This window comes from Theobroma cacao, chromosome 3 (assembly GCF_000208745.1).
Source record: "Theobroma cacao cultivar B97-61/B2 chromosome 3, Criollo_cocoa_genome_V2, whole genome shotgun sequence".
NCBI classification, from domain to species: Eukaryota; Viridiplantae; Streptophyta; class Magnoliopsida; order Malvales; family Malvaceae; genus Theobroma; species Theobroma cacao.
The window spans coordinates 36,092,902-36,108,496 of NC_030852.1; the positions used below are offsets into that span (position 1 = coordinate 36,092,902).

Genomic DNA, 15,595 nt, shown 5'->3' on the forward strand with positions numbered 1-15,595 from the left:
AAAACAGGGGTGCTTGCTTTTGCATACTTTTACATTTGTTTGAATGGGTCAATTTCAATCACGAGCATGCTGCATGCATCATTATTGCAGAGAATTGGCAACAGCTCTTTCCTGCTTTTGACTTGCCAATGCCATTACTCGAATGTTGATCAAATCTCAGCCAAAACTTCTGACTTGGGATCTCCTTTTCCTGTAACAAAAGCACGTGTCCCTCCTTCATTAATTGATGCTATGGTCCAAAGATTATATCATATCCCCATCCAAATATAAAAGTAATAATAAATAAATAAATTTAATTAATTCCAATGTTGCTCTTCACCACTCTTTTGAATGGTGCAATGGATGAGAAAACAGGTAATCCCATCATCTTATGTAACTCAGCAATTCAAGGCTGTCATCTGAAAGATCATTGTCGTGTTAATTACTACTTAATCACGCAACGGCTGAAGGATTTAAAATTTCTTTCCAACCTTGACAAAATAGTACGTAATTTGAATAAATATACGTCGTATGTTTATTGAAATCTTTCAAATTATTTAATTAATTTAAAATTAAATATTTATCTTAAAAATTCAACAATCAACTTGTTGAATTTTAAACTATTTGATTTAAATCTTCATTGATTATTCATTCAACGCTATTGGTAGCTTTCAAATTTGAAAAACCGTCTTGATACAGATTATAATTAATTTAAAATTATTCATAAAATACAAATCGAGATAAAAAAATTATCCCGTTAACATCATATTAACTTTTGAGATGAGTACTTTTGTATATTGAATTGTTATTTGAGCCACCAAATTATATTACTAGAATAAATGTAGTACTATCTAACCACCACCAAAATTGAATTTTCCACAATATTTGACCCCCACCCCACCCCCCTCTCCTCTTCAGCTCCCTGTCTCGACAGCAACTGTTGCTGTAACAATGCCAGTACAAGAGCTATTAAAGCTAAGCTAACGGGAGCCAGCATACGAGCAAACTTGAAGGTCCCATTCCCAGAGTCAACGGGAGGCAATATTGTGTCTACGTTGGTCATTATTTCTCTTTTATTCATTTGATATGATATTTCCTAACATTTTTTGCTCTTCGAATTCGTAAACACTCCTGTCACAATTCTTTCTTATTCCAGTGCTTGACGTGTTACTAAAATCGAGTTCAACTTAAATTTATAGTCATTTTTGTTACGAAATTATTATACATATATTTTTTTTTTAAAATTAATTTTATAAAATTTGTAAAATTCACGATTATAAATCCAATACCCTTCTGTCACATCTACATCATCTAACCAACAGAACAGCAGAGGAGCAAGAGAAGAGTTCTTATCAATCCAGCTCAGTGCCAGCCATGACATGTTTTATTGTTGGAACTTGGGACTTGGCAGGAGAATACTCAAATATCTAAGGGAAAACGCACGCGGCAAATGACAAGAAATTATGCATAAAAAGATTGTAATATTCATATTTGTTTATTGCAGGCTTGTTCAATAATGCCAGCAAGCATTACGCCACAGAGCCTCCTTCGTCCTCGACATGAGATGCTAATACGCAACTTTCTGCATGATTTCAGACGAAATTTTGGATTCTAATGACAGCTACTCCACCCCCCAATCATATCTCGTAGCTTCACTGCTTTTGTTCACTTTTTCCTTTATTTTAAAAAGCATTTTTAACAACGAAGCATGCGGCTAAGGTTTCCTTTTATGATTTCATATTTCAACAAAATTAAGCAGGGTACGTTTGGGAAGATCAGCAAAACAGTGATGTTGAAATTTACAAGATCAAAGAGACATTACCAATCTGTTCACAAGAATCCTTCCAATCCTATGTTTTAAAGCTTCTTTCCATGCTCAATATGTATACAACAATGAGCACTTTACTCCATTCTGACTAGAACAACATATTCAAGCAAACAAACTAAAGGTTTAGCATCTCAGTACAAATGTGTTGGTGTGATCAACCAATCCATGCAGCTTGTCGGTGCTGTGGAGGATACATTAGCCCACCAATTGCAGATCACTAAAGCCAGACATTTTATGTTCCCCATAACTTAAAATTCCACCTCTTACCTGCAAAAGTTGTGCTAGGTAGATCCAGATTAAGATTTTCCCCGAGTTAAATTAGCTATCAAACATATGGCTTCAAGCCCACACTTCAACAGATACATTCCTTTGGAAAAGAGAGGAAATATTCACAGTGACAAATACACACCTTCTCAACATCTTTCGTGCTCGAGACTTCTTGCCTTCTATTCTTAAGTAGCTCAACCCGAGCTTGGATGAGGTGATTATGTTCTTCAGCCTATAAAAAGTTAGAAACAATAAGACTGCCATAACTTCCCAATGTTTCTTATCAATGAAGGTCAACCATAACACATAATTTCAGCCAAACTGCAACCAAGTCTATAAACCCCAAGAACACAGAGTTCTACTTCATTTGAACACTGTCCAAAAATATTTTGTATGACTATTTTAATAGCTTACCTAGCTCTGTTCATACTTTAAGCACAGAAATGATAGTAAGAATATGAATATAGACTGAAAAAGAGAACTAGGTAATAATCGCCTACTAAGTAACTTTATGATAGAGAAATTTCATGAGTTCATTTCTTACCCTTTCCAGCAGGCCCCTTAAGTACTGGATCTCAGCCTTCTTTGCTGTTGACAGATTGTGCACCACATCCATTATATTAGTCCTGCATTTAAATTCCTCACCAGTTCAAAAATGAAAGCATAGCAACTCAGCAATATTCTGAGGTTCTCTGCAGTTTTTGGGATAATTTGAACTATAACTAAAGCATGAAAACATAGAGCAATATAACTTGTCTTCATTTGTGGCATAATTTGAACTATAACTAAAGCTTTTCCTTGACAAATGCTAAAATCAAGCATGTTTAGGACCACTTTTTGATCACAGGGTGTTCATTCCGGTAAAACAAACAACAGTGTCAATGACAATTCTCCAATTTGTGTGAAATCTGTTATCACCAACTTACTTCCCTAGTTCCCATCCAACTGTAGATCCTAACCTCAACAGGAGTTGATACACCATGGGTTCAAATGTATTAAGTGACAGCAGCAAGACAGGGCTTGTTTTGACAGGCAGAAACTAAAGGAACTCTAGTCTTTGAAGGTTGAAGCAAATACACAAAGTTATTTATGGCTTCTCAATTATGTCAGCTTATTTACTTGAGCCTTTCCTAAATAGCCTCGTGTCTGAGATATTTTCTGTGTATCTAGAATGTCCTGATATAGAAGATGTAATTATAATTTGTTCAACACTATTTAAATACTTCTGTTCAAGAACTGCAGATACAACTTGAAAACGGAAGATTGGCACATAACTAGAGTCTCAGTTCTAACTAGCAGAATAAGAGGCTAAAGTGCTTCAAATCTTAGAAAATTCAATTTGCAACCGCATGTATTGAAATTAGATTGGATTAGAAATGTAATCCACTGTTATTAGTTAACCACATAACATTCAAAGAGGAATCTATTAGAAACCAGATGGTACCTACTTATCTGAAAACAAAGGGTCAAGATGTTGTTCTTCCACAAGTTGCTCCACAGTATCAAGGGCAGTCGCTACCTACAAAACACAGAAACTTAAAAGTTCAAGGTTATGATAGATGCACATCAATGAAAAGGTCAGCAAACTGAATCTGATATAGACAATCATGTACACTAAGTCAGGTTGCCCCATGTTGGTTAAGTTTGAGATTCGTTGTGGCCTTATATTTACATTCAGTCTCTCCAATTGGCTTCTTATATTGAATATTTATGTACCAGAGCCCAATTATTTTGTTGCCTGGTTTTTGTAGTCCATGAAATAGGCTTGTTTCTTTCATGAATAGACAGATGGCAAGATTGATACAAGCTTTAAACCAGAATATCTCATTGACCCTCCTGAAGAAACTCAAGTCTCTAGGAAACCTCCCAAAGTTTCCTAACTGAAACTCAATAAGGGCTTCAAACCTTCTTCAACACATTTAATTGATTTGCAATCGATGACAATCTTAAGTGATACTATAACCTTCCCTAACTATAACTAACTAGGCTTAATAGCTATTATAGACTTCAATAAGTGCTTTCAAAACTCATTTTTTTTTCCCAAGATTTTTTGTCTGTATCTTCCACTATACATCATTAAACCACATGAATGACACAATAATTCACCAAGAAATTTAAAAAAAAAAAATTCTTTGTAAAACTTTTGGTTAATTAGAGCTTAAGACAACAAAATAACCTGCAAAATCCAAATGATCATAGACCTCCCCCTATATTTTACTTGACATGTACTCAATTTCAAATGATGAAACAAAACATACATCAGTGGTTTAATAAACTGATATCAACAAAACAACCAGAGCAGTAGTAATTATAAAAGGGAATACCTGTGTTTCCTGGCATAAAGACTTAAACTCATCCTGTAACATTGAAGAGGTAATATTAGAAATCAAGGCTTATACTATATAATATTAAAAGATAACAGCAGAGAAAACTCCCCTAATTTCTGTTACCAGTAATAGTTATTCAAACAAAGCAACAGAGTTGACGATAGTTCCATTGCAAAGTGCAAACTAAAGCCTTTGGGTAAAACCAGTAGGCCTAAAACACTCGAATGTTGTGAATAATTTAACGAAACAAAGGGGAAAGTAATTGGATACTTAAAAAGACTCATGAAGGCATGAGAAGCAAAAGGTATACCTCTACATTCCCATGCAAAGAGGTAATGACCTGAAAATTTTTCATTGCACCAAGATCAAGTATTAGTCAAAAGGTTCGACACAAAGGAGCCCACAACCCAAAATCAAGAAATATACCGTGATAAACATCTCTTTTCAGATAATGTTGAAATCTATAATTCAAATAGCTCTCCTCTTTTAGAATTCTGAGAAGCTTATACAAATAAGCTAAGCCCACATAGACTCAAATACTGAAATACAATGCATATAAACTATTGATATGGGCAAAAAAACAAAGAGAAGAAGAAGACGAAGTTACCTGAATGAAAAGCTGGTGGAGACGTTCTTGCTCGGCACTTGTAAAATTTGGAAATGCTTTGCTGAATTCCTTCATAATTAAAATGGAAAAATGTATTCAAAAGTATCCACATAGTCATAAAGACAAACTAAAAGAGAAAATTTCTCAAAACATGGAATGGAATAGATTAAATAAAAAAAATAAAGGAAACAAAAAAAAAAAAAGAAGGGAAGCTAACCTGTTTAGGACAGGTAGTGAGAAGAGAACGAACAGCAAGGTTGAAAGACTTTCTCAAATCGGATTGCCTCCTCCCTAATCCTATCAATGGAGGAGCCGCACCTCCGCCATTGCTACCCATCTTCTTCTTCTTCAATAGAAGCAAACAAACACAACCCAATTTAAAAAGGGCGCGCTTTGTAGTTCCCAACCAATTCAATTTTCAAAATTTGGAATTCCTCCAAATTCTCCAAGAGAGAGCCCACAGCCCTGAGTTGGAGAGAGATCCTACCGCCAAAATGATCCTCGTTTTCTTTTTTAATTTCAAATTGTCGAGACTTAAAATTCGCCGAGGATTTTCTCTTTTAAAAATACACTTTCCTATTCGCAAAAATATATATTTAATGTATCTTAAATTAATTTCTTAGTTCAATTCCAGTTGTATACACTTTATTTATATAATTATATAATAATTATAAATAATATTATAATAATTATAAATAATATTATTTTGTAAAATATTTAAAATTTTCATTTAATAATAATTATGTTGTCTATCATTATACACACATTCTTTGAATGTTTGTTTTTAAAATTAGCGAATAGAAAAGTGTATTTTAATAAAAAAGGAAAATTTTGGAAAATTTTTAATCATTCTGTAGGAGGAATGTTTTTAATTTGCCCAAAAATAGAAAAAGGGAAAAAAACAAAGGATGGGCAAATTAATCAGTTACTAATTGAAAAAAATATTTTATTAAATTGGTTGCTAACATAAATGTAATAAAAACTTAAGGTCGATAATTATCAGCGTCAAATTCTTTAGATAGCAAGCAAGAAAAATTATAATTGAATGAAATTCCAAAAAAGAAAAAATAAGGACAATTTATTTATAATATTTATACAGCATAATTATAACAACAAGAGACTCAACGTCACAGTGCAAAAGCGGCAAGCATGCTTGGCTAAGCCCTTCGTCTTTGGGGCATCAGCCATATATAAACCTTAAAAAGTTGTAACCACGAAAAGCTCCGCAGCCGATCACTCAAGCGAACACCAGTGTCTGCGCTATTTCCTAGGCCCAAAAAGAAAATGAAAGAAAAAACTCGACCGTCCAACAACTACAGACCAGTACCTGAATCTTAAACCCCATTCCAGGTGGCTGAATCGATTTATACGAGTACTCTCTGCATATCTGCTCATAATAGCGTACAGCTTTGCATGATTGATCCATCATCTGCCCGGCTGCATGGAAAGACCACACTGATATTTGGATAGCTTGTAAATCATGTAAATCCTTCAAATATACTTCAGCCAAGTAGATCTCTAAACAAGTTTGGATTCTGACTCGATGGGTTCACACCCATCTGCCTAACCAGTGCATCCTTTTCCAAGGAATCTTTAGGGTTGGGACCCTTACTTCGTTGCTCTTGTTGTGTGGTTGTGGTACCGCCAGGCATGTTTGTCACTGAAGGATTTGACAAGCCAGATAAAAGATCACCGTCATCTTTATTGTGTATGCCAGCAGGTGTGTCTACATACAATGCCATAATATCAGGTGATTTGGTAGCAGCAGCTGAACCAACTTGAGTTGGGTCAAGAAGGCCCTCCAATTGTTTAAATGGATCTACGAAAGGGGCAATACTTGTGACAGTTGGTTCCCCCAGATCAAGCAAGTCCGGAGGTGGTTGAACAGGAGCTGTCTTTTCCGATGCAACTTCCATGCTAGACTTTGGCACATGAGACTTCTCCACCATGTGGGTGCTTGCCTTTGAAGTCTTATGACCAGTAGCTGGCCTCTTTTCCGTTTTTGATGAACCTCCAAACAGCGAAGCAGCAAGCTTCTGCTTTTCTGGAGATATTTCAACCTGTGGTTTCCTTGAATCATAGGTTTCACGCGTTCTTGAATTTGTAGAACTTGCCCCCTCAACTTGTGTGACCCCATTAACTGTTTTCTGTGCTGTGGAATTTGAGGTAGACGTTGCAGGAGCGTATGTTGGTTTACCCCACTTCTTTTGGACTCCATCTAGTCGAAGCTTGAGCTCTGAGGATCCTGCATCTGATGATACAGATGTCACAGAAGGAGTCTGGTAGCTCTCCCTAAGATACGTTGGCTCAGGTACTGGAACAAGTTCGGTTGAAGCAAGTGATGCTGGAGGAATCCTAGATTGCACTGTAGGCTTTGGAAGCTCATATGCCTCAAACCTGAGACCATGTGATGAAGCTTCGTGGTGATCTTGGTTCCTAAAATTGCTAATATTTAGCATTCCAGAGCGTTCACTCTCAGGAATATAGGGCTGAGCACCTTTTTCTATCGACTCTTCAACATAACCATTAAGGAATGAAAGGCCTTTATCAACCTGCAAGGAGAACTAACAATGATTGTACTCTTGCATGAAAAGCTATCTAAATTAGCAACAAGTTCCACCATGATCAAGTTGACACAACACACAAGAACCAAAAAAGACAAATAGCCAACATAAGCATTCAATTAGAGATCAATTCCATGCCGGACCACAGGACAGATGCAAGGCAGTTGCATTACTCTTTCTCTGTAGCAACATTAACAATTAAAAGAAGTACAACCTCATATTGGAGAAGCCAGGACAAAGAGTGCTTAATTGATAAACTAAGGAAGTGCAGATGTCAGAGCATTTAAACAACACATCAATCATAGGTTCAAGCTCTAAACAACAACTTCAAGCAGTGCACTTGTCTGCAAAGTGGAACAGGCCAGTTTAAGTCCTAGATGCTTTATTAAAACTGAATTTAGATCATGGAAGCTTAAAAATGTAACTAACCAAACAGGGTACAACTTCTAAGGAAAACAGTTCCATAAAAATATGGCTTTCCCAGATTTGGAGCTCCAGCTAGAAGGGCACATTTAAAGCCAAGAGAATCCAAAAAAATTGAAGCAGGAGACATCAGAGATATCACACAAAATGAGCTGTACATCAAAACCAAATTGAACAAAAAAAAAAATGCAATTTAAAAAGCACCTCAATATCTTCACAACTTGCATCTGACGGCATAATACACTCAACAGCATGAGCATCAAGGCCAATCACTGCTTGCAGTTCATAGGCACGTTGCTGCAAATCTGTTGAGTGAGAAGCCAATAATTCTTCCATTAAAGATTGACACTGCACCAAGAGAGGAAAGAGCTATCAGTCCACAAATTTTGTTAGCATTTACAGGAGCTGAATATAATTATACATGCAAAGACTATATATTCAGGCATCTATAACAAGGCCTTTCATCAAATTGAATCTAGCTTTTACCTCTTCTGAAAACTACAGACGCTGATATGCGAAAGAAAGCATTGTTATCAAACTAAAGTTCACAATCAATTCAATGAGATAATGCAAACACAAACTTCCAATCTGACACCACCAAACCCCAAGCCTGATTTATTTTCTTCATTGCCAAATCATAGACAAAGATGTGCCTTATTTTTAAACTGTAACTAGGGTCAAACTATCCTTAATTTCCGTTGCTTGTTATTCCAAGTCATTTTTCTCCCAAGAAAACAAGTTTCAAGCAGCCTATACATAATGTGATCTATTTTAGTTCATTGAATACACTTCAGCATGCTAAGACAACCTTAAGCTCACCCTGAGGGTCTCCTATGTGTAACTACTTAGAAACTATAGCTATGAAATCTAGATTCTCATTTTTCCTCCTCTTACTCTTTTTTGCTTCTCAAGCCAACATCAATCAAATTATTAACCTTATCAACCTCTGACATCCCTATTTCAAATCCCTAATACCTCCAGACAATCAGACCCTTAATTGCTTTAAAAGTCCTTGCTAGCTACTGTCGAGATAATTACAGTACTAAAATTTTCTATGTTTAGGCAACCAAACAACTCCAAAACAAGCCTTTTCCATCATTAAAAACTATAACTTTATTACCAAACTAAAAAGACCCTAACCCCAATTTGAGTATGCAAAAATAGTGCAAAATCCCTAAGATCTAGTTTCAAAGCATGTTGTTCTGCATCAATCAGATGGAAAAGCAAACACAGCTAGTTTAAACTATTTGAGAATGTTGCGCTAAAAATATGCATCTAACATAAAATTACCAAGGGATGCAAATAATCAACCACATCAACAACAGAATAAGCATGCGTTTGCGTATAACAAATTTGTCCTAAAGGGTTTCAAAACCAACCTCAGGCAGCAGATCTACTTTCCTCCGTGCTGCTATTTCAAATGCATATATTTTCATGAGAGCTGTAACTGCATATGCCTTCAAAAATAAGTAAAAGATCATCACGTTTCCAGCTATTGAATGGACAATATACTATTATAACAATTATGAACGGCATTTTCAGATAACTACAAGAATTTCCAACATACAACCATCTTGTTTTAACCACATCAAGAAGTGCTTAATAACTGGTTTAAGCATCATTAATTCATATCAGTGGATAGATACCTTAACAGTCTCATCATTAGAATATGCCTCCGCCACATCACATAGCTTCCCAGTAATGTAGGAAGCAGAGAACTTCCCATCAGCAGTTCCATACTCCCCCAACACCCAACAAATTACCTGCAATCAGAACTCACAATCAAGATAATTAATCAAAATATTAGTACTGCCCATGTGCAAGGAACAAAAGATAGAAAGGATACTTAATAGGACAAAACATACTTGAAGAAAAACAGATGGCAACTTAGGTTCACCAAGAATGCGCAAGTATGACTCCACCTGCCCCAAAAAATAATCATAGGTTGATATATTATAGCTAATCCAATATATATGGATAGATAAGACCCAATTATGGCAATTATGCATAGAAATCTAAACTGACTTGTTATAAGATAAATATTTCTGGTTCTTTTCATTTCTTATTCTTTTGTTTTATTCCAAAGGCCATCATCAAAATAACTTACAGCAGATGATCTCAGTTGACTGTCTGCAGAATCATCATCCTCTCCAAATCCCTCAGCAATCAACCGCATCAAATTGTGTGCTACCTTAATATTCACCAGATCTCCCGCATGCTCAAAAACTTTATTCATGGTCTGCGGAGTATAAATATCAGGACTGGCTAGTATTCTAAGCTAAGAAACCAAACTGGCAAGTGAGAGGCAAAATATTACCTGGATGAACCACTGATTGCTTGGCGCAAATTGCTCCGCAAGTTCAACACATCGAGATGCTATTTCAGTTTTATAATGATTGTCATTAATGCTAATCATGTAATCAATCATGCGATCAACAATAACCTCCACATTTGTAGACTTGGTCATCTTATACAGCAGTTCAAAGGTTTTTCTCTTCAGAGTGTCATCTGGGTCCTGGGTCATGTACTCATGTTAAATAATTGTAATGGAAGAAAGACAATTGCATGGGATATAGCATAAAAGGGGAAAGCATTCATTAATAATTTTGTAGCCAAACCAAAATCATGAGCACACATGGAAGCATAAGGAATTTACACTAATTGAAAATTTCTGCTATAACATACATAACCACATCATTCACAAGCAAGGATGCATAGAAAGGCATTTTGAACTATCAAATCACTCTTGAACCACAATCAAGGACCCATTAGTGTTACATGCTCCAATACAAGACTCATAGGCTACTACTTGGCTCAAGTCAAGCGAACTGCCCTTTGGCCCCAAAATACCCTCACTTGAGCAAAATGAGACCAAAATAAAATTGACGAATTTGTAATGCAAAACAAACATATAACTAGGGCTCAATCATATATTCATATTAGACCTAGACCATTGGAGGTCTTGTTATTCCACTATCAAATTACTAAAGGCTATTCAAGAAAAACTTAACACAGATTATTATAATTTGAAACAGCTTCTTTTCTCTCTTGCTTCCCCATCGATCAATCCTTACACAAGGTTTCATAAAAGCAGAAGACAAATAGAGTAGTATCTTCAACAAGCTTCCTCCCTGTTTTCCTCTAAATCTCATCTATCAGTCTTCTATGCTCCTGCTTCTTTCCCTTTTCACCACTTAACAGAACCACGTAAGCTAACCAGACCATATACGGCAAGCTATAAGAACGTAGATAAATAAATCCTCCCAGCATGAATTTAAATCCTATTAAAGTATTCTGAATTTAGTTAGTAAATAACATAGCCAAGCAAACAAATGAAACGAAGACTAACCACCAAGTCCAGAATTTAAAATAAAAAACTTCTTACCTCTAAGCAATCAATCACAGCCAGTTGGTGTTGCTCGGCAATATCTGGACTTATCTTTATCAATCGGCCAAGAGCATCAATGCCCATGTATTTTAGGTTATGACTGTCACTCTGCCAACAAAAAGCAAGAGCTGGCATGAGCCAATAAAATAGCCAAAAAAAAGCTCATAATGTTCTTCAATGGTAGCACTCTGAACTTCCACAAAGTAGTCACTAGCGACAGCAGATACCTTCAAAAATCTCGATATAACATCAGCTGCAGACTCTAATAACTTGGCATTGGGATATATAGAGGAGACACAGCATATGCACTCATAAAGGACGGCATTTCCTATATTACTTGACGAATCGCACTTCCTGAATAAGTCTCCCACTACAGTGTACATGTTTTCACTTGCTTGCTTGTCACCACTTCCAAGCAAAGCCAGAATTTTCAGCAATTTGATCTGCATAATGCAACTATGATTGTCATATGAGCAACATTCTCACTTGAAAAACTAAGCCACTAAAAGCTTAAGTAAACCTGAAAATAAGTATTACCTGAATAAATGGAGCTGGCATTTGATGGTAATCATATGCCTTTGGTAGTCTGCGTTCAGCTACTTGTTTAAGAATGCTTACAAAGCTGACAACCAAATCTTTGTAAGAATTAACATCTATTGTTATAAGATCAAAAAGCGGACAAAGGGTTGCACCCATGACTCCAGGATCATTATCACAAAGCCTCTGCAACAAAGGGAGCCATATTATAAGTACATAAATGGGACAGTGTATGGTCCTCAAGAAAAGTATATGGAGAAACATCAAATATCAAATACATCAAGATTAAACTTGTCATTTTAGAATCAGTGTTGCAACCTCTCAAGGCATATTTTTCAATGAAAATATTCAAAAATATTGAAATAGCAAAAAAAAAAAAAAACATATTGAGAACTTGCAGAATTTTATTTGTCTATAATTAATGGTCGCATCCCCCTTCTTTTTCTTCCCTTAGTAGAGGCCATTCTACTGTAGCAGGTATTTCAGAATTTCCGGTTTTAGCTGTGAATCGTGTAGGAGTCAATTCTATAGGAAGACAGAACTTGAGATTTAATGGCAAGCACTTTGCAAATTCAGAGAGCAAGAAGTTTCCAAGTTCACCCCTTACTTGATACTAAATTTGAAATCATTACATAAGACGCACATTATCATGCTAGTTTATACGCAACTGGTGCAAAATGATCATTCAAATATCTGTTCCAAAAATGAAAAGGAAAAACCGCAAAAATAGTCGTCTGTATCCATATCTGCAAATCACTCAAATGCATGAGGCATGAACAGAAACAAGATGCTTTTCCCAATTCTAGTCAGTAAATACACATAGACATAGCTGCTTGCTGGTTAAAATGCATCAACATACATAACATAATAGGAACAGTAAAAAAAAAAAGAAAAAGCAAAATGGGGGAGACCAACCTTGCGAAAATTGGAGACAAGATGCGAGACAGAAGAGGGGGATTTCTGATAAAAGCGATGGAGAGCCATGATGGCCTTCTTCCGCACAGCCTCCTTAGGATGCCCCAGCAACTCCACAACCTGCGGCAACACCGCAGGAATTGTCTCCTCATTGATCAACTTACAAACGGCATTCAAGGCGGCGCAAACCACCAAGTAATTGTCAGACTTCAAATCTTTCTGTATGGTATTGACAATCAAAATGATCAAATCGTGATCTTCATTTAAAAACAGTGTGACGGCCAAGTAACCGGTTCTCTTGACGAGAAGACTATCATCGTGAGTCATTTTAACGGCGTGAATGTAACCGAAGGAAGCATCGTGACCGAGCATCTCAACGTAAACCAATCGGATGATGTACTCTTTCATCTTGCGCTTGGGGATATCGGGCTCCGAGATGCGGCGTTTGAGAGTCTCGATCTCGTTGAGAACAATCCGGTCTTCTTCAGCCTTGGATCGAGCCTCGCCGATGGACTTCACCAGATCCAGAAACTCTTTGGACTGATAAAATCCGCCTTGGGAGCCCATGGCGAGCTCCCTACCAATCGTCTTTAACTGCTCCAGCTTCGCTACTCCGTGCCTGCCTCGGTCACCTCTCCTTTTTGGTGCTGAGATTAGATCTGACAGTGAGTAATAGGATATCAAAAATGTTTTATCTCGTGTCTTGTATTAGGCAGTAGAGAACAAGAGAGAAATTTTGTGCTTTCTACAAGGCCAAAAAAGCAAAGAAGGAAAAGAAGAGAGGAGAGGCGAGTAAAAACAAGAAGGTGGGTAAAACGTAGGCCACTGCCGCGGTCGAAACTTGAGAACCCTTCTCTATTTACTCCCCAGCCCGAAGCTCCAAACTCCAACCCCTGCCCGCACACCGATTTCCTTCCCTCCGCAGTCTCCACAAAGTCCGGTCATGGATTGAGTCGGTCCATATCTTAAAAATCCAAATTTAAGTATAACTAAAATTCTCGTTAATGTTAAGTTTATTATCAAAATATAAAATATTTTACATTAAAATTTAGACATAATTCTTAAACAAAATCTTAAACTATTCAAAAAAATTTTAAATATACTTTTATTCATTCAATAAGTTTATATATTTTTATTTTTGATCAATATAAAACCTTATAATTAATATTTAATTAATTATCATTTTATATCTGACACTGACATAATGTTAATGTAGAAAGTGAAAATGTCATAATTATTTTATTATTTTAAATTAATATATTACATTATCATTAATTATAATATGTCACTATATCATATTTTTATCAATTTTGTTATATCAACATGTTACGTCAAAATGGTAAATGATAATTTAATTAAATCAATCATTAATTGTAAAATTTATTTAACTTAAAACAAAAGTAAAAAGATTTATTTAACTTAAAACAAGAGCATAAAGAATTATTTAAATTTTTGTAAATAATTTAAAAACTTTTTAAATATTATGTCTAAATTTTATTATTTATTAATATAATAAATTGAAATGGAGTATGGCTAAAGGCTGCACATCTATTCCTTTCCCTAAGAGTCCCCACATTCTTTGATTATGGAGTAAGTTAAATTCAATTGATATCTTAATTATCAATATTTAAGCTCAAGTCTAACATACTTCTTAATGTTAGATTTATTACAAAAATACAAAAAAAAATTAAATATCAAATCTAACATCCGAGACTTACATAAATCAAATCAATCTCGCAAACTTAACAGCTAATCTAATATGTGAATACCTCCAATCTCTATTAAACGTCATTATACTTTGATATTTATCGTAATAGGAGTATTTTCTTTTAAGAAATATTTATTGTAGCATTAAAATTTGTAACACCATCTTTAATTTTTATTTTAAAATTTATGGATTATAATAATGATTTTGAAACTATAATAAAATATATAATAAATAAATGATTTTAAGTCTACCAAAAAGTAAAAAATATATATAGTATATATAAAAAGTAAAATGATTAATTTATATTATAAAACATTTATTTTAATATTATCCGTTAATCAATCATTTTATTTTTCTTATCACACCATCATCATCAGAGTTATTAACTAATTTGACATCTAATACATTCCGCAATAAAATTGCATGGTATTATTTATTAAAATTCATTAAAACATTAATATTCTAAAAAAATAATATAAATATAAATATGATCAATCAATTTTAATACTCCTATTACAATATGAAATATTTATATAATTTATAAATCATTTTTAAAACATATAATTTATTTCTTTTTGATTTATTTCTTGATCAAAACTATCATTAATAACAAAATTTGGTTACATTAATATTAAAATATGCTTAAATAAGAAAAAAGTCATAAACATTTTAAAAAATTATTAAAATTATTCACTCAAATTAATAAAAAAAATATTTTGATCTTGCAATAACAGGCATATTCATACTAATAGTTAAAAAATTAAACATAAAATTAAATATAATTCATATATAATTAAATTTGAGCAAGAAACCTTAATTTATATATTTTTCTTCCATTTCATTTTTCTTTTTGTAACAAATCTAGTGAGTGCCACGTGGAAATGAGCTCTCACAATATAAATACGCCCTTTTTAATTTTTATCACGTACAGGAAAAAAACTCTTTTAAGAGTGAGCATTGCAACGACGTCGTGTGGAGGAATCGGCATTTTCCCGGTGCAAATACATAAGTTACATAATCCCTGCCCGCCTGAAATTTTTCCATCACGCAAA

The 15,595-nt window shown here is 34.7% G+C and overlaps 2 protein-coding genes across 3 annotated transcripts; both read right to left on the reverse strand.

Annotated features, from left to right (window-relative positions):
* Positions 1,745-5,556, reverse strand: LOC18606916. Of its 2 annotated transcripts, none has more exons than XM_018116942.1 (8): positions 5,226-5,556; positions 5,009-5,077; positions 4,712-4,741; positions 4,399-4,431; positions 3,523-3,593; positions 2,619-2,700; positions 2,217-2,306; positions 1,745-2,088 (listed from the first exon to the last, which is right to left on the reverse strand). In XM_018116942.1, exons 1-8 carry the CDS (start codon positions 5,343-5,345, stop codon positions 2,071-2,073), a joined length of 513 nt encoding a protein of 170 aa, XP_017972431.1. In that variant the 5' UTR covers positions 5,346-5,556; the 3' UTR covers positions 1,745-2,070. The 2 variants fall into 2 exon arrangements, with proteins under 2 accessions (XP_017972431.1, XP_007040872.2); XM_007040810.2 differs by having other exon boundaries at positions 1,745-2,074; positions 5,226-5,549.
* Positions 6,005-13,721, reverse strand: LOC18606917 (AP-4 complex subunit epsilon). Its single transcript, XM_007040811.2, has 11 exons — positions 12,836-13,721; positions 11,921-12,106; positions 11,611-11,826; positions 11,381-11,491; positions 10,313-10,510; positions 10,103-10,234; positions 9,861-9,917; positions 9,642-9,758; positions 9,375-9,452; positions 8,200-8,343; positions 6,005-7,560 (listed from the first exon to the last, which is right to left on the reverse strand). Exons 1-11 carry the CDS (start codon positions 13,400-13,402, stop codon positions 6,511-6,513), a joined length of 2,856 nt encoding a protein of 951 aa, XP_007040873.1. The 5' UTR covers positions 13,403-13,721; the 3' UTR covers positions 6,005-6,510.

What these genes read in the sequence shown, in the direction of transcription:
- LOC18606916 (XM_007040810.2), bottom strand. Translation starts at nt 5,345, where the DNA reads ATGGGTAGCAATGGCGGAGGTGCGGCTCCTCCATTGATAGGATTAGGG. An exon ending in TCACTACCTGTCCTAAACAG is followed by an intron (nt 5,078 to 5,225) that starts GTTAGCTTCCCT and finishes TTAATTATGAAG; the next exon opens with GAATTCAGCAAAGCATTTCC. An exon ending in GACCCTTTGTTTTCAGATAA is followed by an intron (nt 2,701 to 3,522) that starts GTAGGTACCATC and finishes ATTTAAATGCAG; the next exon opens with GACTAATATAATGGATGTGG.
- LOC18606917 (XM_007040811.2), bottom strand. Translation starts at nt 13,402, where the DNA reads ATGGGCTCCCAAGGCGGATTTTATCAGTCCAAAGAGTTTCTGGATCTG. An exon ending in CTGTGATTGATTGCTTAGAG is followed by an intron (nt 10,511 to 11,380) that starts GTAAGAAGTTTT and finishes TACATGACCCAG; the next exon opens with GACCCAGATGACACTCTGAA. An exon ending in AAGTAGATCTGCTGCCTGAG is followed by an intron (nt 8,344 to 9,374) that starts GTTGGTTTTGAA and finishes CTCTTGGTGCAG; the next exon opens with TGTCAATCTTTAATGGAAGA.